Source organism: Nyctereutes procyonoides, unplaced genomic scaffold (assembly GCF_905146905.1).
Source record: "Nyctereutes procyonoides isolate TBG_1078 unplaced genomic scaffold, NYPRO_anot_genome, whole genome shotgun sequence".
Lineage (NCBI taxonomy): Eukaryota > Metazoa > Chordata > Mammalia > Carnivora > Canidae > Nyctereutes > Nyctereutes procyonoides.
The window spans coordinates 3,246,188-3,270,740 of NW_026575045.1; the positions used below are offsets into that span (position 1 = coordinate 3,246,188).

At 40.2% G+C, this 24,553-nt stretch overlaps 1 protein-coding gene across 2 annotated transcripts in view; it reads left to right on the forward strand.

The window, feature by feature from the left end:
• Positions 1-13,535, forward strand: part of MYB (MYB proto-oncogene, transcription factor) — a 34,070-nt gene extending 20,535 nt beyond the window's left edge. For both annotated transcript variants that reach the window (XM_055324732.1, XM_055324733.1), the window contains 2 exons: positions 1,126-1,233; positions 12,242-13,535. In XM_055324732.1, coding sequence (XP_055180707.1) covers positions 1,126-1,233; positions 12,242-12,358 — 225 coding nt within the window. In that variant the 3' untranslated portion in view covers positions 12,359-13,535. The remainder of the gene's footprint in view (positions 1-1,125; positions 1,234-12,241) is intronic.
• The last annotated feature ends 11,018 nt before the right edge of the window (positions 13,536-24,553 follow it).

Sequence of the window (24,553 nt, forward strand, 5' to 3'; positions counted from 1 at the left end):
CTGTGGTCCACCTTGTCATCCCTCCACCGCCATCTCTACCCCTGCCAACCCCTGGCAGCCAGTGATCTTTTTACTCTCTCTATAGTTTTGCTTTTTCCCAGATTTCATATAATTAAAATCATACAGTGTGTAGCCTTCTTTCACTTAGTAATATGTACTTATGTTTCCGTGATGTCTTGTCATGGCTTGATAGCTCCTTTCTCTTTAGCACTTAGTGACCACCATTTTTAAAGTTTGCAATTGATGAATGGTTGTCCTTTATGGAGAATCAGAGCTAATAACAATTGTTAATTTTTATTCAATATGTACTAAGTGGTAAGTACTATTTTAAGAGCTTTAGATGCATTACCTCATTGAATCCTCACAACAGCTGTGCAAGGTTGGTAACATTATCATTGCCATTATACCAACTGGGAAACAGGCATAGTGAGGCATACTCACTTGGTTAATATTATATACCTAATAAGTAGTGACTCTGGGTTAAAACTCAGAAAGTCTAGTTCTAAATTCCATTCTTTTAACCATTATACTATGCTGCCATGGATTTGTAGCTCTAGAATATTTTGATACCAATATACAAAATAAATAGTTCTCCAACTAGAGTTAAGTAAGTCTTTCATTTTCATTTTTTTTAAAGATTTATTTATCTACTTTAGAGAGAGCATGAATGGAGAGAAGGGTAGAGGGAAAGGGAGAGAGAAAATCCCAAGCAGACTCCCTACTGAGCTTCAGAGCCCAAATCAGGGCTTGATCTCATGACCTGAGCTGAAATCAAGAGTAAGATGCTTAACTGACTGAGCCACCCAGGCACCCCAATCTCTTGTTCTTAAAAGCATGGATTTATTAATCCCTTTAACAGATGTTTTTTTGAGTGCCCATCTCCTACCTAGAACTGTGTCAGGCCCCAAAGCTTTTTGTTTTAGTGATGTTTGCCACAATGGGATTAGGGTTGGTGCATAGGTAAGGTCTTTCGTAAGCTCAGCAAGAAGAGTTTCTGGCAGATCCCTGCGTTGTTCCTGCTCATGTGTATCACTTCATAATAATCTCCTGTCTATGGTATCAAAATTGTGTCAGCTCTCATATTCTCCAGGCTCATTTAAATTTCAAATTGTTCTTACCCTTTAGAATATTCTTACAAGTTCCGTTTTAATGACGCCAGTATCAGAAGATGAAGACAATGTTCTCAAAGCATTTACGGTACCTAAAAACAGGTCCCTGGCGAGTCCCTTACAGGTAATTACTATTCCAACATTGGTGTCTTAAGAGCCATTCGCAAAACACTGTCATCTGGAGGGTTTTGTTTTTTTTTTTTTTTTTTTTTTTTTTTTAAGACTTGAGTTATAGAGGAGTTTAGCAACTCTTGATGTCTGAAAATCTGCTAACTTTCCTTATTGCTGCTCACATGAGATGCACCAGAAGTTTTCATTAGAGCAGGTTTTCAAAGCATGATGAAGTGAAACATTTCCTGCTGTGACTGGGGGCAAGATCATGGATTACACATGGCAGTATCTCCCTCTTTTGCTCTTAAATATTTTATAAAAAGTTTATTGGTATAGTTCTTTTTTTGTTTTAAAATTTTTGTTTTTTACACTTAATTAGTAAGCCATCAAAACTGAGGTGCTGTTCGGATTTTAGATGATGTTTCAAATGAGCTAGTTGGAAAATGATTACAATATATTTAACTATCAGAATAAGAAATTCAGCTGCCAGTGTGGTGTGGCTAAGCCATAGTTGACCATCTGCTACTGGGTTTTATATCAAGAGAGATTTCCCTTATAACTCTGAGTAGGTGTATGTTGATGAAATACAGCAAATTTCAGATTAATCCTGAGCCAAATGTATAAATAAGAATGCAAATTTACTCCCCTAAATTATTTAAAGCAGTTCCCTATGTTAAATAGCCCAATACCCAGCCATCTGTAGAGCCCTCCCCTCCATCCCTCTGAGGCACACTGAGGGAGACTTCATAAACTCCAGATCATATAGAGAACCTGGACTCAGAACAGCAAGTTGCTATTTGTACTGAGAGTTAAAGGCCCTGTGACAGGATGGTGTGCTTTGAGAACTTGTCTTTTTTCTCTCTCTCTTAAGGGCTTCCCCATCATTGTGGTAGGCTTTCTCCCCCCAAATTGTGAGAATCTTAAAACTTCCCCTTTTTAAGTATTTGTGATACCTAGTATTATTTTTTAGATAATACAAATACAGCTAGAAGGGCTGTAGGCACATTTTGTTTTGTTTTGTTTTGTTTTAATTTTATTTATTTATTCATGAGAGACACAGAGAGAGAGGCAGAGACACAGCCAAAGGGAGAAGCAGGGAGCTCGACGTGGGACTTGATCCTGGGTCACTAGGATCACGCCCTAGGTCAAAAGCGGAGCTAAACCACTGAGCCACCCAGGCCGCCCCGTAGGCACATTTTGTTTCTTGATCCAATTCCTTTCCTGTGGCCTCTATCGGATCCAACTGCTTTGGTGTGAGATTGACGGTTGCCTGGAGTGTAGAACATGGAAGAGGAAAAAGCTGGTGTTTGGGGGGTATTTTGGAGTGTTCTTGAGTCCGTCAGGCCTGGGTAGGTGGCCTGTGCATCACCAAGAATTGGGACAGGAGAATAAACTCGCATCGAGGCAGAAGGGGGACACAGGATGCAGGTTAGACAGATGTCAAGGCAAAGATCAGCCTTTTCAAAGTTTTATCTAGCTCTGATCTTGGGTCCAGAAGGGCAGTGCTTTCTTTGTTTTTCTTTCCCTCTTCCTTCCTAAATACTTGGCCCCGGGTTTCTAGAGCATAGAACTTGACTATCGCTGATAGTACAGTAAACTAGAGTAGACCTTACATATATTTTATAACCTAGTCTGGAATTCAACCTATATTTACAGTAGTATAGAAAAAAGGCATTCTGAATTTCAAAGAGCAAACATATAAGTATATTTGAGGACAGTTTTCATGGTGTAAGTAGTTGTCATTACATGAGTTGAAAACCCCTAATTACTTTGCTAAAACTGAATCCTAAAAGCTTTTGGCGTAACCAAATAGTGTTTGGCCAAAACCATTAGAGCTGAACATGGTACTGATATAAAATGTACGTTACATGAAATTGGCAAGTTGTCAGTGCATTTTTTAAAAAATGATGGAACTTTATTGTCAACATACTTACTTAAACATTATTTAATGGAAATATTAGTTATCTTTGAAACTCAGAATTAAGTAGTAACCCTCTTTTTTATTAATCTATATTTTCTACTATATAAAGGAGTTATATATGGCACTCTACAGATTCTAATGTCTGCATATTGGGATTAAAGCCATAACATCATGTGGTGAAGGCAGGATTTGTCAATTCCATTAAATGAAATAACTAAGATCCAAAAATTTATTTTAGAGTCAGTGTTTCTATCTGCACTAAATGGTTAACTGACTTATACTGCTTAAATATGTCTTAATAACCTTCTATAATAGGTAACTAATTCATTTTAAGAAATATTCATTAAATTAATGAAAAGTACACACCAAGTATTTCCACTATGTGATTTCTAAAATCTTTTAAACTTCTGTGGTAAATACTGGAAAATGCATCAAATGAATCTAAATATTTTTAATCTAAATATTTAAACATTCTGTTTATATTTCATATAATCCTGATTCAACAATATTTACACAGGTTTTTATGCAGTTTGGTAATTTTGTTTAGAACATAATACTTTATCATGTATTTCCACTGATAATTCAATTTCACTGACTTAGGCAGATCGTTCATGAATAGTATTACTGAATAAATGCATTTCTTACATAATCCGGCTTTTCAATTTAAGAGTATTTTATATAACCTCTAACTTTTATACTTTGTACTTATATGAAATCAAATATTGAATGGGATTTTAGCCAAACAATCTAGATATTTTTATCATAGTGCTTTTAATTAAAACAACTAAATATGGTTCCTAAAATATTTCAGAATTTTGACACTTCTAAAATATAAAATATCTCCCACTTGTATAGGGCAATTAATTGTCTATCCATCCAGGTGTCTAAATAACTTAGGTACAAGAACAGTTTATTTTTATTTTTTTAAGATTTTATTTATTCATGAAAGACACACACAGAGAGAGAGAGAGAGAGAGAGGCAAAGACACAGGCAGAGGGAGAAAGCAGGCTCCATGCAGGGAGCGCGCCATGGGACTCGATCCTGGGTCTCCAGGATCACACCCTAGGCCAAAGGCGGTGCTAAACCGCCGAGCCACCTGGGCTGCCCACAAGAACAGTTTATTGAAGACTATGGTAATTCTATGTTCTCTCATTTCAATTTTAATCAACCTGACTTAATTATGACAATGACACTTTAGACAGAGCCCCAATTACTATTTTTGAGGACCTTTATGGTTCTAGCTTCTGATGTACATAGAAAAGAACATGCATATATGTAAATATGTGTAAATTACATTTGATATTCTAAAACTAGAAATGCAAGAATCTATGAGTTTAAGATTTTATTATGACAAATTTCAAACAGACATAGAAGTATAGAAAATATTCCACGATTTAGATTTAAGTTATTAACATTTTGCCATATATACTTCATCTGTTTTTTATGAAGTGTGTTAAAATTCCAGACACAATTATATTTATTCATCTATGTACTTTCAGATGTATCTCTAAAAATAAAGGTGCTTTTATATATGACCTAATACTGTCATCACACATTGTTATTTACAGTAATTCCTTAATATTCTAATTCTCAGGCTGCATTTAAGTTTCCCCATCAATCCAAAAAAGAATCTTTTTGTTTGATCAGAAATGAAACACAATGCATTTTGTTGTTCAGTCTCTTAAATCTCTTTTAATCCTAGACCAGTGTTGTCCAATAGAACTACCGTTATGGAAAAGCCCAGTATGCTGCTGTCTAATGTGATGACCACTGGTCGTATGTGGCTAGAGCACTTGAAATGTGGCTGTGCCACTGAGGAACAAAATTTTCAAATTCATTTGAATTTGCATTGCTTTAACTTAATGTCACATTTCCCTCCTCTCGTCCTGGAATTAACCTCTTCCCCAAAGATCTCTGACCCTTTCAATGGGAAACAGTATGTAGAGACCAAAACCAGGGTGCTAAGTATGTCCATGTGTTTGTTATGTGGGGTGTCATTGAGAAGCAGTGAGTTTTAACAACTCAGAACTCTGAATTACAGTCCATAAACTATAACACTTACATAGAGGCTATATGAGCCATTATGCATAAATAATGCTCTATTTGTTTTTAAAATTATTTATGCTCTGTCTTCTTCCAAAAGGAATTTGTGACAGCTGCACAATCTTAAAATTGTTGGATTTCTTTTTTCTTTTTAAAGGTGCCTTAATTATAAGTTGTAACATTAAACAGAGACTCCTATAATAAAAATGTTCTGAGACATTTTTGATATTTGTGTCTTTCATGTAGCTCAGAATATGTGATTTTCACGTTGGACAATTTTGTACCATTTTGTCCCATGTTGTGTGGGGTAGTGGATGGAGTCTAGAAAAATATAAAATTATCAAATTTAGGGAAATAAAATTTAGCTTAGAAAGCTTGCAGTTTGGGACAGGAAAGAGATTCATGGTGGAACACTATTCAAAAATTACCCTAATAGAGGCTGAGGCAGACACACACACACCCATATAGACGCAAAGCTCCCTTCTCAGCAAGGAGGAAAGAGCTGCCTGTTTCCCTCAATGTGTATTTCAAAGGAAATAAACATATTATGCTAATACACATTTCTGGAGGTAGACATTTTCATTGGCAGATCCGAAACTGTCCATAAGTTATAAGCCTTCTGAACTTCTGTATTTTTCTCTTAAATTATAATTTCCATTCATTCCTATTTAAAACCCAAATGTAAAAGATGTGTTCATATGCTTTTTTACTCACTCACTTTCCTCTTTTTTTTCTAACCACAGAATGACAGCCTTAAATTTTAATTTCCTGACTTGGCTTGTCATGGCCTTACTTTTGTAAAACAGTGAATTTAATTTAAGTGAATTTCCCAGGCCCTTATTATTGAAACATATTTGCACAACATTGAAGAATCTTAAAATATTATTGCAAGAAGATGAGACTCACTTTTTCAGTTCTATGCGTTTTTGATTGCTTCTATCTTTCTATAAATTGTTAATGAATTTTTTTAAAAAAAATAGGATAAACGCTTTTTGTATGATCGGCATCTGAAAAGCACAATAAACCAGCATGCAGACAATAGGAACCTGGGTTCTAGTCTAGACTCCACCATTTTTTGATTGTGTGATCTCAATCCATTAACCTCTTCAGACCAAAATGCTCTCATCCATGAATTGAGGAGTATAGTATGTCTTCCCCTCATCATACAGGTTTGGTAGGAAGATGAAACAGGCATAATATTGCTCTCAAAATGGCAGCACAGGTGCCCATGTCCATTGGTGGTATCTAGTATGAGGCAAAGGCTGTGCATAGTCTCTGTCAGAAAGACAGGCAAGGAGGCCTCACCTACAGCCAGGGCATTTTGCCCTGTGGTGTACTATTTCCTCTAGCACGCTCTCATTCCCTGTTCCACTCTTGCAGAACTGTGTCAGTGGGTCACCCAAAGAGATAGCTGACTCAACTGATTCCTGAAATAAAGGTAGTCAGATCTACCTTTGGCGTGATGGAGATGAAACAACTGATTGACTAGTTTTCTCTATTTTTCTACTGCTTGTGTTGGCATGTCAACAGACCTGGAAAACAATCTGTCTACATGTGCCTTAGGTCTTTCAGGGCATTTCCTAATGTCATGTGCTGTTTTTGACATGCTCCCTGGGATACCTCTGTACTCATTTGCTTCTCCCTTGGGTCACTTTTTTCCACTTGCCCCAGCAAGAATTCACATGGCCGTTGGTCATATTTCAGCGACCTGCTTTTATATATATGTTCTAAATTAAGCAAGTTTGCTGTGCACAGCTTTTGGGTTGACACAGGAAAGACCAAATTGGAAGGAAGAAAGGATATCAAGCTCAAATTTAGAGGGCTCTGCCCCAGACATTACATGATGTGGATTTTTTGTTTGGTTCGCCTTGACAAACACTAAGATACTGACTCTTCCTTGGGTCAGCAAAGAATAGAATTGCTTGAGAGCAGTTTGGCACTTGTCTTAATCTTAATAGTCTGAAATAATACGTGACTAAGAAAAGGGCTATTCTTCCAAAAATTGTGACACCCTAGGTTACAGAATATCAACTCTTTGTAAAATCTATAAACATGTAAGGTGGAGAGTGACTTCTGGAAACATCTAGGACAAACTCCAAGCTGAGGAGAAGTCTATCCACATAATCAATAGTTAACTTAAGCTTGGGTGCGCAGTGGAGGCCCTGGTGGGTGAGGCAACTTCCAACCACTGTCCGGACCTATAATTCCCTAACTTTGAAGGCTCTTTCTATGAGAACTTAAAAACTCTGAAGTTGGGGTCACTTCACTGTTTTGTGCAGACAGAAAGAGACATTCATGAGTGAGAGAAGTTGGCTATTGACCTTACCTAAGTGACATTTTATCTCAGGTCTATCCCTGACTTTCAAGATTTAACAGTTTTCAAGATTTTTACCTTCTCTCTTGTAAAATTGATACATCTTTAAAAGAGATGGCCTTTTGGGAAGGAATTCTGACTTTTAGAATTTTAGTCCAGAGCAAGTATTTTCTTCACATGGGTTAAATAGAAAAATCATTCTTACTCGTTAGGACACCATTCATTTATATTTATTATTTAAAAACAGAACAAAAGAAAAATACAGTTCTATCTCATGAGCTGTTTTGGTTTTACAAAATCATTATTTTTGTGACTGATACAAATTTTTTTATTAGGTCTACAACTTGGGAAGCACATACTTTGCCACGGTTTTTGACATCAGCTATTGTGTGAAGTTGCAGTATGACAATAGTGATAATAGCAGTTGTTCAGCATGATGAAAAAAACGATATTCTAAATGAAAATGTGAAAATAATCTAATTCTGACAGAAAACCACCTGTGGACATGATCTTGTCTCATTTTAGTTCTTCTGTTTTCCACAAAGGATCCAAGTATTTATTTAAAATGCCTTAGCAGGATATCCCAGTTAAAGCTTTGACAGTCTGTTTACAGTTCACTTCTGCCTGGGGCCAGTTACAGGCATATTACAGGATAAACAAGGTGACTCTCAGGCAAGAGAAGGAGGATGTGCAGTAGGATTATTAATGTTGAAATGAATTAGGCTCAAGTGACAGGTCTGCATTAGCACAAGAATTCTTGTGCAGAAATACATAATTCTTATCAGTTCTTGAGTGTAAATGAAACTAAAATTTAAGAAGGAATAAGAAGGCACAAAGATCCATATGACAGTATTAAAAAATATTTGCCTAGCACAGGGACATTTAATCCCCCTTTGTCAAAACTATTCTGTCTGCTTGAAAAGTTGCCCAAAGGCTCCAGGGCTTCAAGGTAAAGAGAGAGAAGGAACTAGCAAAAAAGGAGGCCGCTGTCATTTCAGCTGTTGGACCTGAGCACCTCTTCTCTTATCTGAGTACTTGACCTTCTGCTCTTCCCTAACTAACCCTGTAGGTCTGTGTCTGCTCTGATCAGGTTTTTCATTTATTGTTGCAAGAAGTACTCACACCGTGCACCGTGCACCATTCATGCTCACCTGCTGCCCTTTTTGTTCTATACACAGTGGTTTTTACTGGCATTTGTCTGCACTTGGGGGATTCAGGTGTTCCAAATGTCTTGCCCTTCCTAGGCTCTGAGCTTCGGGGCTTATAGGCCTTTGAGATGCTCTGTTTCCTAGAAAATTGAGATGCATCTGTTTCCTAGATGTTTCAATCTGTTTCCTAGAAAATTCTGTTTTGACTTAGGAAAAGCTGATTGTTTGAAGAGTTTACTAAAAATACTAATTAAAAATATATGGTATCTTTTTTATATTGATCTTGTTTTCAATATCTGCCCTGGAGAAAAAGCCAGGCATGAATCTAGTGGTGAGCCATGTGGGAGATCCAATGAGAACACAGCCGAATTTCAAATTAAGAATATGTGAAACTGGGATCCCTGGGTGGCGCAGCGGTTTGGCGCCTGCCTTTGGCCCAGGGCGCGATCCTGGAGATGCGGGATCGAGTCCCACGTCGGGCTCCCGGTGCATGGAGCCTGCTTCTCCCTCTGCCTGTGTGTGTCTCTGCCTCTGTGTGTGTGTGTGTGTGTGTGTGTGTGAGTGTGACTATCATAAATAGATTAAAAAAAAAAGAAGAAGAAGAATATGTGAAACTGATAATACTCAGTATTCTCTCCTGAACAGACTTTGGGAATCCTGAATTAACTTAAGTACTGTGTGGCCAAAGGGGCAGAACTTGACATTTACCAAGAGATGTGCTAAAAGCAGGCAGGAGATTGTTTCTACATAGCATTTTAAGCAATTTGCACTTTTAGAAAATTAAGCCAATATTAATTGACGTACAGCTAAGTAGGGAAAGTCTTAACCAGAGAAGAATAGAAACATTTGTCCCTGCTTCACGCTTTTATCTCCAACCTCGCTCCCCTCATTCCCCTTTCCCCTCCGTTTGTATGGATTTTCTCAAAATAGGTATCCTTGGGTTTTCTATGTATCTTTTATGTGATTTGGGATTTACCTAGAAGATATTAGTGTACGAAGGGATTTCCTTCTGCTACCTCTTTAGTCACTTGTTTTTAAGATCTGTGCACTTTGACCCACGTGCACCATGGGTTCTGAGCACTGGCACGGTCCTTTGTAGGCGGGTGCGGCACAGATATCCCACAGCTGCCTCCTCACTCTCGAGTAGTCATAGGTCACACTGCTACAGTGACAACGGGTGCCAGCTCAGCAATTGAAATGGCAACATCAACTTTTGTTTCTTTAATTGGGTTTCACGCATCAATTTGGTGTTTCAGTGCAGCACTGAAAACTTCAGCAACAACATGCAAGCAACCAACTTAACTGAAATACAGAATCTGTATGGACAGAGATACACCAGAGAAATATGCATATTTAACCTGCTTGCTTAAACCCGGAGAAACATCGTTGATTCCGAATGATCTCCAAGAATACTGTAACCACCCTGGTGATTTTGTTTAGGAAATGATTCAGTGTGACCCGGTGGCAGAAGTCGGCCCCAAACAAGTGCCTGTCATCTTTGTGATACACGGCTCCAGGAAAATACGATGACAGTCCATCTTGCTGTGTAGTATTTCGCGTCGCGGGTTGAGCCTCTGAGCCTTCAGAGCAAACGTGCGCGCTTGGACAGTGGCCCCTGCGTTAGCGTGAGGCGCCCGGCGGATGGAGGCCGGAGACCCGCTCTGTGTCCTGTGAAAGCGCCCGAGTTAGAAACGGCCCCGTGAGCCTTCTGCCCCGGAAACGTGGCCCCGGCCAGCGGGCTGGGACACCCCATCACCATACAAACGCCACGTTCCCTCAGAACGATTCCTCTCTGCTAGCGGCCTGATGACTTTGGCCTCGCCGCCCGAACGCTCCTTCCTGCAATCCAGCACCTCGCTGGGGAGCCCTCCGAGCTCCCTGTGAAGGACACCAAGGAAGGGAGCGGCCTGCACTCACGAGGGCCTGCGCGCAGCCCGGCCCCCTCACTCCTTGGCTGGAGACCTCGAGGGTGTTCCGCCCCCGCCGGCCAGCCCAGCCCGTGAGACAGGGCCCCAGGCTCGGTGCCCCAGGCTCGGTGCCTCAGGTGCGGAGCGAGAATCCCACCAGACCAGAGACGTGCGGCCGCTGACCGCTGAAAGCGCGGCTGGCACCTGCTGACGCCGCTAGAGTCCCAGCAGCTCTCTTCCTGTCTCGCAGTCCCTCCTGCAAGTGGTGGACACGTTGCGGCTCGCTGGTTCTCTTGTGCTCCTTCTCCACCCCGGGTACACTCCCCCTTTCTCGGCTGCCCACTTGAATCCACCTTTCCTTCCCTTTCCCTGGCAATGCCTCGGTGGGCCACCCCCCCACACTCCCCCCCCCCCCCCCGCACCTGGGTAGGCCCCACTAACCTCCCACACTGTCTGTTGTCACCCCACCTGCTTCGTGTGTCTTCACTTTGTCCCCTACAGGACATTGGAGGCTCTAGAAAGCAGAGGCCCTTCCCGGCTTCTTTTGTCCCGTGGAAAAAATCTCTCTTGGGTTTACCCAACTATTACGAGGAATAGTTGTGGTTTTACTAAACCACTGGTTTGGTTTTGAGCTTACAGACCCCACATCTTCCATCTGTTTGTGTTTCTGTGTCCCCCTTTATACCAGTTGCTAGAGAGTTTCTGGATAGGCTTGTGGCTTACACTTAGCTGGCACGCTGTACTTCGTGACAAACTTTTTACAGACAAATATCACCCCTTGAGCATGTTATTTATTTTTCCCATATTTACCCATGACCCTGACTCGTCCACTGTTTCATCCCTGTTACCTCGTGTTTATTTTGTGAGCATCATAAATCCTTTGGGAATGAGGTAGAGCAAAACAGTACATATTTCCGCTGGAAGCAAGGCAGGGCCTCGGATGGTGCAGAAGACAGACGTGGGTTGAAAGCCACTCCGCTCCTCGCCCTCAGAGTGGCTGTGAGCAGGTTATGGCCACTCTCCAAATCTCTGTTGAAGAGAGAGGGAACCTCCCCCTCAGGGTGTGCTGTGTCAGTGAGGTGGTGACTGTGATGTGTCAAACCCCGGGCCCAGACAGCAATGCCACCTGGCAGGTATTAGCTCATCCATATCTTCCAGCATGGCGATCCCAGTCAACAGGATTTCTACATTAATCGACGCTTCATTGAGAATACAGAATATATACCATAGCGTGTTTGGTAGGTGTGAGTCAATCCCAGCACCCGGGAGAGCTTCTCCCAATCAGAGGACCAAAGCGCTCACCAGTTTGCAGAGTGAATAAATGGCCTGGGACGCCTTAGCTATTGGCAGGATCATGCCCATTCCTGTCTCCAATTTTGTAAAAATCACCCTAATCTACAAAAGGTACTCAAGGGTGAAGATGCAGCTGTAGCTTGTGATCTTATTTGAAGTGGGTTTTCCTCTCTCGGCAATAGATGATTTCTGGTTGTTAATATGACTTCAGAACGCTGGAGTCCAGGGTGTCAGAGAACTCAGACGTTATCTGACACAAGCTCCCTGGCATCTACCCCCGCCATCCGAACATCAGAATTCCCTCTGCTGGCTTTGCTGGGATTGGGAATCCTTTGGGGGCTGAAGTAGGGGTCTCCTGTTCTAACCTCAGTGTTGGCCTCTTGTTCCCCATTAGCCTTGTGGAGGCGCCTGGGAAGCTGCATCCTGTGGAAAGATGGAAGATCAGATGACGGCCTCTGGTCAGGCTCGGAAATATGTGAATGCCTTCTCAACCCGGACTCTGGTCATGTGAGACGTTTCTCAACAAGCATTATGGTTTTCAGAACACTTCAGATTGACTTGGGATATATCATTCCTCTACATGAAACTTTTCATGAATGGGAGAAGAGCCTATTTTTGTTGTGGTACAACAGTTGAGAGCAGCACCAAGTGCATTTAGGTGGATGAAATCCCGGATTTCACCCAACTAAAAGGATTTTTTAAAAATAAATAAATAAAAACAGTCTTACCTAAATTATTAGGTAATGAATTGTAGTCAGTTGTTAATATCCTAATGCAGATTTTTTTAAACATAAAATGAATTATCTGTATTTTAGAGGATCCAACGGACCAGTATTTTTTTCCTGTGATGAGGTTTTTGAAATTTTACACACAAAAAGGTACTCCAATATTTCACTTTTCTCAACCACTAAACACAATGCATTACTGTAAATGTTGGCTTAATACCATGGGATCATTAATCAAGATTGTAAATGCTCATTTATGGTTAATAACATTGGAGGTACATTTATTGTACTAAGCCATTTTATGAGTTTTTTTGTTAGCTTGCTTTAAAAATTATTACTGTATGAAATAGTTTTATAAAAATTATATTTTTATTCAGTAATTTAATTTTGTAAATGCCAAATGAAAAATGTGTTTTGCTGCTATGGTTTTAGCCTGTAGACATGCTGCTAGTATCAGAGGGGCAGTAGAGCTTTGGATGGAAAGAAAAGAAACTTGGTGTTAGGTAATTGACTATGCACTAGTATTTCAAACTTTTTTATTTTTTATATATATATATGTACTTTTTTTTCCCCTTTTGTAATACATTGGAAAAGTTGTTTGGGAGATTTTGCATTTGTTGTTGTTACTGGTTTTTTGTTGTTGTTATCGTTGGTTTATAAGAGCATGCATTGCACTTCTTTTTTGGGAGATCTGTGTTGTTGATGTCCTGTGTTTTGTTTTGAGTTCACTCTCACTGTTCTTTAATTCAGAGGTTATGTGTTTGATCAGCGTCCCCCGGTTTCTGGGTGTATGGTCTTAGAACTGCCATACAGCCTGTGTTTGCAGCTGGAGTCAAGAGACTAGGGTCGATAGCCAGTGGCTGCCTTACGAATATTTGGTGCAAGATGGTCGGCACTGAACTTTGATATGACAGTGTACTTACTGCCTTGTAGAGAAATAAAGCTGTGTCCTTATTTTACTTACTTTTGGCTTCTCTCTTGTGATTGTGGATGATAGTTACACTTCTAAGAAAATGGAGTGAATTCAGAACCCTTTTCTTGTGATAGTAATTTGTGCCCCACTTGAGTTTCATGTGAAGGAGCCAAGGATCCTTACTTTAGAGAAAGAAGAACCAGCAAACCAGGTTCAATAATTTACGAGGTAACCACGAGCAGAGTGACAACTGGGAGGAATCCTGCGAACGTATTAGGGTTCCAGCAGCACTGGAACTGGGATAATGTGTACTGCTATTACGGATGTGGGGCGGAGTAGGAGGACCACAGGGCTAGTGCACACACATGGGTACAGGCCTGAGGTACACGGTCATATGGAGATGGAGAGCCGTGGGCAGGAGGGGCCTTGACCTTTGGGGACCCCACAGGGAGAAGGCCAAGGGTAATGACTGACTTGACTTCTATCCCTCCCATCTCTGGCAAGGGCCCTCATTCGCAGAACCAACCAGAAGCTAGAGGGCAAAGGAACACCCAGATGTAAGGCCAGTCAGCCTGTGAGGGCAGAGCCAGAGGACATTTATCTGTTGAGGCAAGAGTAGGGCATCCCAGTAGAGTCACCCATGAGATTTACCTTCCTGTTTTACAGATGGCCTCCACTGCTCTGCCATCTCTCTGCTCACGGATCTTTGCCCTGGGTTACAGTCGCCCTTTCACATAGATTCCTTACAATTTTCTCTAGTCACTGGGGTCCAACTCAGCCTTTGTATTCTCACATGCATGATGCACCCGGTGGTTCTAGAGCCAAGGATTTTTTACCCCCAACACTAGGCTCTAGGACTGTCTAGGAAAAAAAGAATGAATTAAAAAACTGTTTAATATTCTCTGATTATCTTTTTGAGAGGTAGTAATACATCATCCCTAAGACAGTTTTTATTTTTTTTTTAAGATTTTATTTATTTATTCATGAGAGACACACAGAGAGAGGCAGAGACACAGGCAGAGGGAGAAGCAGGCTGCCTGCAGGGAGCCTGTTGTGAGACTTGATCCTGGACCCCAGGATCACTCCCTGAGCCAAAGGCAGACGCTCAACCACTAAGCCATCCAGGTGACCCAAGACAGTGTTTTTGTATTCATGAACTCTCCAATGTACGTGCTAGGTGCTGACTCTGCCCCTTACCAGCAGTTTGAATTCTGACAGGTCACTGACCTTTCTGAGACCTTTTTTGCATCTGTGCAATGAGTTCATTCCTATAATGAAATCTTGTGAAGTAACGCACTATCCCAGTGTTTGCTATTACATATGCTTTCCATAATTAAGTAATGCATGCCATGTCGTGTGCCAGATGTTCATCTAATGATGTGCTTTGCTGATTACAGAGTTAAACGTAGAGGTCAGATTATAGCTCATAAAATAAATTAATGGCAAGAGTGAATCCAGCATTATACAGAACTGAAATAAATATTTACTTCTCCAACAAGCATGTGACCTAATAACTGGAAGCTAAATGAAAAATAGTGCAGATTTAGGTTATATGTACAAATACACTCATTTGACACCCATTTCCTAAGCATCTCTAAGACATTTATTTGTCCTGGTCTTTTGTTTTTAGGCATTCTCCTCTCCGTAGCAGAGATTAAGCTAGTAAAGTAAATGGAAAGAGCATTTCTTACTACTCAAAGGAAAGGTTGTCCTTTTGCGTTCCTCTTTGTAAGGCTTTTGTCCGCATGTGCACATCTGGAGAATAGAAGAGATACCAAGATGACTCTGATTTGTCTCCCAGTTGATAATGGGATTAAAAATTCAAGAGGAGAAAGAAGTGCAGGGAGAAATTTCTTTGTTTCTTTTGAAATTATATATAACTGGAAGGGACTGCAGAGATCACAAGGGGCTTCTCCTGTTTAGTCACTCCTGGAGCCCAACCAACTGGTCTGAATTGAATTCAGACTCTGCCCTTTCCCAGCTCTATGACTTAATGTAAGTTGTACTGAATCTCTCCAAGCTTCATATTACTTATAGTATGTTTTCACTTATATTGGACATAAAGGTACATCTCAAGGTTGTAGGATATTTTGAAGATTACGTGACAGAGTAAACGCATTCTGGCATCTTTGTAAAATGTTGCAGTGCCTACTGATTAGCACTGACTTATGATCAGTCAGAGAAAAAAATCATGTCTATTACCTAGCAATGGAGACGGGAATAACACTGAGACCCCTGTCCCTGGTTGTGTTAAATCTTTACCTTGTATTCAAACTAACTTTAAATCTAAATTATATCTTCTCAAAATATTTCTAATCACTCTCAGATGTCATTATTTCATGGGTTTTCCCTTCTCATACAAATGTTTGTGGGAAATACAGGGCATATTTCCCCTCAAACTCGTTAGTTTCTAATCTGAAAAATAAAAACAGTAGATAAAATATGATGTGCAGGCCTCTCATACCACACTTAAAATATTTTCAAGCTTATTACTTGTTTTTCTTCTCTAACTCCACTATTATAATTTTTCCCCCTTATTTGCTGTTTTTAAAGAGCAGAGTGGAAAGGAAGTCAGCTAAAATGCAAACCTCTTTTTAGGGGCCCCTGGCAGGCTCAGTCAGTAGAGCATGAGATTTTTTATCTCAGGGCTGAGTTCAAGCTTTATGTTGGGTGTAAGGATTACTTAAAAATAAAATCTTTAAAAAAAATAAAAGATAAAATGCAAACCTCTTTTTAAAAACAAAATTGCCCTTGGGGTGCCTGGGTGGCTCAGTCGGTTAAGCATCTGCTTTCAGCTCAGGTCATGATCCTGGAGTCCCAGGATGGAGCCCTACATCAGGCTCCCTGTTCAATGGGGAGTCGGCTTCTCCCTTTCCCTCTGCCCCTCACCTTGCTTGTATTCTCTCTCTCTCTCTCTCAATAGGAAATTAAAGTTGCCTTGTATATAATTATATATAGTAACTTTGAGAACTGCAGCAAGATGAGGCTGAACTATAAATCTTAAAGAAGCTTAATATTTTGGTAATAAATAAGCAATAATTATTTTTCATTAACATTCAATGGAAAAATTCTTGATGTAAGTGAGAAAATTGGAAAGACTGCTATCTGCCTTATGGACCATATTTATCAATTAGCACCTATTGTGTGCTAAGGGCTGTGTTTGAGGTTGGGGTTAGAGTTCTCAGAACATCAGAGCTGAAAATCCCTGCCAAATGGGAGCTTACATTCTGGAGGGAGATACAGATGAAGTCAGTGGACAATGACAGTAGAGTCAGTCATATCTGAGGTCAGAGAGACAAGAGAGCACTAGATCTAGACTTGGAGGAGCAGCACAGCCTTCCTGCAGAATTGGCCTGTAGCAGGACTGACAAAGCCAAACTAGAGCAGGGCTGGAGTTGGAGGGGCCATCGGGATGAGGGAAATATCTGAAATTTCCTGGAGAAAAATACCCAAATATAATGACTTGTCTTACTTTAAATTCATGATGACAAACTGCAAGAGGGCACTCAGGCAATTCCACTTGATGATATTCTCTAGTATATTCTTGATGTCCTGGCTTAGGACAGAGACAGAGAGAAGATAAAAGCATCCACCTCCCCACCCCAACCCTGTTCCTAGAAAACCCAAGTGCCAAGGTCCTTGCACTCTTAACGTGGATAAGCACTCCCAGTTGCAATCAGAGGCCAGCCCTTCTGTTTGGCCTCTGCAAGCTTATATCCTTGTACCCTCCAGGGCCTCATCCTGCAGATAGGATCTTTCTCCTGTATCATAATGTCTTCCTCTCTCCTGAATCATTCTTATCACATTAATATGGTCTACATCTCCCAGCAGTAATATCACCATCATACAGCCCCATTTATCTGCTCTTCTCAGCAAAACTACTTATGGGATCTTCTATGGTCTTGGCCACCACTTCCTCATGTTGCCTTCTCCTGCAGTCCACGTTGTGTGAACTTTCATTGCCCCTGCTCCACCAAGCTCACCCGTGTCAATGTCTCTGATGGCCTCCATGTTGCAAACTCTGCTCTTGCTCATAGGCCTCATTTTACTTCAGCTATTGGCAGCCATCAACAGAATTGACACTCCCACTTTCTTAAACTCCTTTCTCCTCTTAGCTCTAGGGCACCACCCTCTCAGTTTCCCTCCTTCCTTACTGGTTTCCTCTAGTTAAAGACCAAAAATTCAACCAAGCAAATTTAAAGATCTAACTGACATTCTTCAAACAAATAGAAGGGAGCTCCAAGGAATTGTGCCAAATAGACCACTTTTATAGGCATATATGGGCCGGGGTGGGGAGTGGGTGATGGGAGTGGTGACAGGACAAGGAAGTTATTAGTGAAAATTGTTTCAGGCAAGGTTATCTTACCTTAGGAGGAGAGGCAGGAGGTCTCTTCATGCAGATGATGCAGATGACCTCCCTGGTGCTAATCAAGAAATTCCAGACTGAGTGGTTTAAAATTTCACCCCTGGGAGAAGCTGAAACTGCAATGAGGTTTACTAAGTCTTGGTGGTACTTAGCATAAGTGACTCCATGTTGGACCTGTTGTTTCTTTTTAACACAGTTTGATACTCTTCTCCTCTTGGCCTCCAAGTGGCCCTTTCTTCCTTCCTCTCCATCATTCTTCCCAAGGGACTTTATTACTGCTGTGGCTTTAATTATCATCTGTATCTTTAGCCCTGACCCCCTTCCAGAACTCCAGACTCCTGTACCCTATTCCATGTTAACATCTTCCCCACATAAACTTCTTAAATTTAATATGATGAAGCTCATAATCACTCAAAGCTTCTATTTTTCTCATTTGTCCTCATTCTCATTTGCATCAGTTAGCCCTCATTTCTTCATTTCCCAAGCCAAAAATGGTCATCTTTGATTTTTCCCTTTACCTTGTCAGCCTTCCTTACAGCCTATTGCTCAGAGTGATCTGAGGACTCTACCTTGAGAATATACCACCTTAAACGTGTCACATTTCTGCACTGTCAGTAATTAAGATTTTATTTATTTATTCATGAGAGATACACAGAGAGAGATGCAGAGACATAGGCAAAGGGAGAAGCGGGCTCCCTACAGGGAGCCCAATGCAGGACTCAATCCCAGGACCCCAGGATCACGCCCTGGGCCAAAGGCAGATGTTCAACCACTGAGCCACCCAGGCGTCCCATTAATGACATTATTAGTAATGATACAATATATATTAAGTGCTCATGATATGCTAGGGAAGAAGGGAGAGGAAGGGAAGGGTCCTGGCAGAGGGAAGAAGAATGGTGATGTCTGTGAGATCAGAGTGAGGGGAAAATGAAAGGGAAACCTAGGGACCCAGGAAAAATATAGGGCCAGCAAGTGAAGTCTGTAACCACCCTCAAAGAGTTTGAACTGGGGGGATCCCTGAGTTGCTCAGCGGTTTAGTGCCTGCCTTTGGCCTCGGGCATGAACCTGGAGTCCTGGGATCGAGTCCCACGTCAGGCTCCCTGCATGGAGCCTGCTTCTCCCTCTGCCTATGTCTCTGCCTCTCTCTCTCTCTCTCTCTCTCTCTCTCTCTCTCTGTGTGTGTGTGTGTGGGGGGTGTGCCTCATGAATGAATAAATAAATAAAATCTTAAAAAAAAAAAAGAGTTTGAACTGTGTCCTTACAGACATAGGAAGCCAGTGAATGTTGAATTTCTCTGGTTTAGGCAGGGAAATAAAATGATTAATTTATACCTGACTTACATAAATAATTCTGTTCAAATCCCTCTTTATAAAGATACCATAAAATGAAACCTCAGGTTAACAGAGCCAAACAATTGCAGGAACTAAATTTTATACTCAGTTCATTGGGGTTTACACAGTACATTTCCTGCTGTGTCTTAATTTTGAAGGAATGTGCTTTAATCCCAGAAAATCTTATTGAAAAATACCTTTTGCTATGAAGTTCATCAAGGCTATTTTCACATTTTATAGTATATAAATAATTAGTATAGGAAAATTTGTTTGCATAAAAGACCTTTTACCTTTAAGAGTGGTATATTTTTGGGATCCCTGGGTGGCGCAGCGGTTTGGCGCCTGCCTTTGGCCCAGGGCGCGATCCTGGAGACCCGGGATCGAATCCCACGTCAGGCTCCCAGTGCATGGAGCCTGCTTCTCCCTCTGCCTATGTCTCTGCCCCTCTCTCTCTCTCTCTCTCTGTGACTATCATAAATAAATTTTTTAATTTATTAAAAAAAAGACAGGTATATTTTCAACCAATAACCAGTAATTTATCCATATCTTTCCCTGTCATTTTCAAAAGCCAAATCTTCCACTGTATTTTTAAAATATGGTGTAATTCTTGCTCATTAAGGAATCCTGACAATATTTGTTCTTGAAGGTATCTTCAGCTTACTTTTATATTTATTTTCTTTTACTCTTTAATCTAGAACACATTCATATAGTCCAGTGATTTTCAAACTTTTTTGGGCATCAGAAACATACTGGGAACTTGTTTAAAACGGAGATTCTTGACCTCACTCTCAGGGATTCTGATTCATATGTCAGGTGTTGAAGTAGGAATGTTTCACAAGCTTCCAGGTGATTCTAATGCAGCTGATCTCAGGGGACCACACTAGAAACCCTGCCTTAGGAAAAACCTTTTATTCCCCCAAACCTTGCGCTTTCCTTATTATAATCCTCATAGATTTCAATTCCTGTGGAGCCCATAATTCTTCATGAAAATGTCCACTGATCTACAGAATATTAGAAAAATATTAAGCCCATCACTATAAATAGAATTTCTTAAATCCAGAAAATCATTGTATTACAGATATTGGTAATTAAAGCTAAACTTAGCTATCAGATCTATCTTTTGTTTGATTTTTACAATATGTGGAAAGGATAATTTTACAGTATGTCCGAATCTCTTCAATAATATGGCTCTATTACACACAACTTATCAAAAGGGAATTTATAGCTAAAAAAGATTAGCTCATAAACAAAATACAAAACACCATTTCCATCCAGAAGTCCCTTGTTCTAAACCAGTCTCTGATCAACTTGCTGAAAGCTTATTCAAGTCACTTTACACCTCTGTACTTTGGGATTTCTATTTAGATGGAGGAAGTATTTAATCCTGTATATAGTTACAAAGCACATGGAGGTTGTCAGATCAAAGACAAATAAAATTCCAAGAGAGTCGTGAGTATCCCAAAGACACTGGAATACGAAAGATAGAATAGTGAGGTTTTCCTGCTGGAAAGCATTCTCTGAAATGAATTTGCAAGTTAACAAATTATCTTTAGCCTGTGTTTGGGGACAGATGTTAAGAAACATGTATCCTGGTTAAACGTAGTGAATGAAAGTCATAAATAAATGCCACTTCGTTGGGAAATTCCACAAAATGACAGTGAAGGGCAAAGTAAGGAGCACAAATATATAAGTCAAAGAGAATAGAAAACAAGTAAGAGATTTTTGGCCAAAAGTCTAAATTATTCATTTATTCTACAAACATTTATGGAGCACTTTCAAAGCAATGCAGAATCAAAAATTCTATAAATTTGATATAGATCAAATTTATGGAATATAAATTATATATAATTAATTATAATTGATATATAATATATATTATAATTAACTATTATACATATATATAATTTTCATATTACTGACAGAGCAACACTGTCTTGGATACCCCCAAAAAGTACTAAGAAAATGGTCTGTTTCAGATTTGCTATTTTATAAGCCAAATTTTTTTAAGACTAAATGTCCTTTTTCATGTTTTAGCATATCTGACATCAGGTGTGTCTTTAACATAGCCTGATTTATCTTGTTTTGAAAATTGTTATTAACTCCATAGAGTCTTTTAAGGAAAAGCTTAGAACTTACAAGCAGAAATTTCTGAAAAGATTCCCAAACTTTTTTAAAAAGATTTTATTTATTTATTTATTTAAGAGAGAGAGTGAGCAAGAGAGAAAGAATACAAGTGGAGGGAGGGGCAGAGAGAGTGAGTGAAGCAGACTCCCCATGGAGCAGAGAGCCAGATGCAGGGCTGAATCCTGGGACTCCAGGATCAGGATCTGAGCCTAAGTCAGATGCTTAACTGACTGAGCCACCCAGACCCCATGACTCCCTAACATTTTAGGGGTACATGGGTGCCCCAATCAGGGGAGCATATGAATCTGGATCTCATGGGTGGTGACTTTAAGTCCCATGTTGGGCATAGAACTTATTTAAAAAAAAAAAGACTCCCCTTTAGTTACAAATTTTTAGTAATAAAACCACAAGTGTTCAGCCCCCACAAATTTTGTCCACTTTTCACAAGCACATCAGAGCCACATACTTACCTGTGGCTCATGGGTTGGAGCATGTCTAAACCACTCCAGGGCAGGATTCCCCTTTTATCTTCAGTGTCTAACCCAATGCCCAACATGTAGAAGGTGCTTACTACATATTTGGAAAATCCATGAAAGAATGTGAGTTAGCAGCCCTGCATGGTCTCATGACCTACCTATGAAAATAGTCAAATAATTCATCTTGCAGGGTCTGTGTTTGCTTAGCAATAAAATGAGTATGGATGAGTTCAGCTATAGACTCCTTCCCATTCTACCCATCTCCAAGTAGGTGAAGTTGTTAAGATGCTACACATGAGATACTACAGTCATTGTAGAGGATTTATTGGGTGGGTGTATTGTTCATGAAAGTAATGCATTTGATAACTGCTGGCTAACCTATGCCTCCCTCTGCATTCCTATGCTGAAGTCCTAACCTCCAGCATTTCACAATGTGACTGTATGTACAATAAAGACTTTTGAATGGGGGTAATTAAGGTAAAATGAGTTCATATACTGATGTCCTTATAAGAAGAGGAGATTAGGACACAGATACACACAGAATGCCCATGTGAAGACACAGGAAGAAGATAGCCACCTACGGAACAAGGAGAGAGGTCCTAGAAGAAAACAACCCTGCCCGACACCTGGATCTCAAACTTCTAGATTCTAGAATTATGAAAAAATAAATTGCTGTTGGTTAAGACGCCACTCTATGGCACTTTGGTATGATAGCCTTAGCAAAATATACAATAACATTTGCTAATCACCAATTGTATAAGAAGAGGAAAGGAGTTTCTATACTTTGGGGGTCCTCCCATCTCTGTTTGCAAGCCTGGAATTGCTGCTTAAATGGGAGTCCTTTATTCCAAGGGAACTCAACAATAATCTGTTGTGTCACCTAAATGCTACTGATATATGGAAGCTCTCCGTGTGTTTTATAGCTAATTTGTATAACTTTACTAGAATCAATTAACCAGCTGTTTCCATCATGCAAAAATATTAAGTCTACTCTAGCACTTGTGTGAAAAATGCTTGTCATAGAATGGAGGTTGGCAAATTATGACCCCTGCCAAATCTGGCCCACTGCCTGTTTTAGTAAATGCAATTTCATTGGGACACAGCCACACCCTTTTATTAACATGTTGTCTGTGGCTGGTTTCCCACTACAGTAGCAGAGATGAGTAGTTGCGATAGAGAACACATGGCCTGCAAAGTCTAGAGTATTTATTATCAGGCCCTTTATAGGAAAAGTTTGTGAACCTAGCCCTTGAGGAAAAACAATTGAAAATCACAGTAGCAGGGCACCTGGATGGCTCAGTCAAACATCCGACTCTTGATTTCAGCTTAGGTCATGATCTCAGGGTGTGTGGTGAGACTGAGCCCTGCATCAGGCTCCATGCTCAGCTGGGAGTCCACTTGAGATTCTCCCTCTCTCCATCCCTGTCCCTCTCCCCTGACTCCATCACTACATGCACATGCTCACTCACTCGCTCTCCCTCAAATAATAAATAAATAAATCTTTAAAACAAAAGGAAAAATCACAGCAGCAGTTCTATTATTAGTGTTGGAGATAATGGATTCTGCTTCAGTTAGACTGACCTGATTTCTCCTGGGTCCTTTTGTTGGCTACCTGCCATGACTGCTTTTGTTTGGGAGTTGAGAACATCTAACAGGTTAAACCACTACCAACATTTGACAGATTTTGACTACAAATATGGCGACCTCATGTGACTCAACCTAGTACTTCAGGCTCCTTCACTTTGCTCAGTTTCAATTCCCCATTCCCTTTGTAGACTTCCAACTATTTTAGTGATTCTCAACCTTGGCTACATATCAGAATCACCTGGAAAGCTTTTAAAACGTTAATGCCTAGGTCACACACAGAACCAGTTGAAGCAGACTCTCTAGGGGAAGAGCCCAGCATTTGGTATTTTGGATGTACCCCAGGTGATTCTAATGAGCAGTCAGGCTTGAACACTCCTGAGCTATGAAGAGCTTTTGGCAATACCTAGTTGCTGGGTATTATGAACACCTTCTACCTAGATAGAAGAATGTGGGCAATTATAAGGAATGATGGGGATAACCACTCCTCCATATAAGTCTGCATCAATCACCTGAAGGGCTTTGTGAAATCACAGATTATGGATCCCACCCCCAATTTCTGATTCTGTAGGCCTAGGGTAGGGCTGAGGAATTTGCATTTCTAACAAGGTCCCAGGTCATGTTACCAACACTCCCTTAGGCTACACACTGTGAGAACCACTGTTCAATTAGTATCTTCCCTGGGCACAGTGCCTAGCTCAGAGTAAGGTGTTCATGAATGTTTGTTGAACAGAAATTAGAGAATTGTGGCTGAAGGAAAAGCTAGTGACTTCTCTATGCTAGATGCTAGGGATATGGCAGTGAACAAGACAAGCAGCCTCTGTCCTCATGGAATTTATGCTTTAGGGAAAAGCACAAAACTTCAGGGGTGACAAAGAATACAAAAATACTAATTCAAAAAGATACATGCACCCCTGTTTATTGCAGCATTATTTACAATAGCCAAATTATGGAGGCAACTCAAGTGTCCATCAACAGATGAATGGATACAAATATTTATCCATTCATCTGTTGATGGATATATATATAGGAATATTACTCTCCCATGAAAAGAATGAAATCTTACCATTTGCAGCAACATCTGGAGAGTATAATACTAAGCAAAATAAGTCAGAGAAAGACAAATATCATATGATTTCACTCATGTGGAATTTAAGAAGCAAAACAAATGAACAAAAAAAAAGACA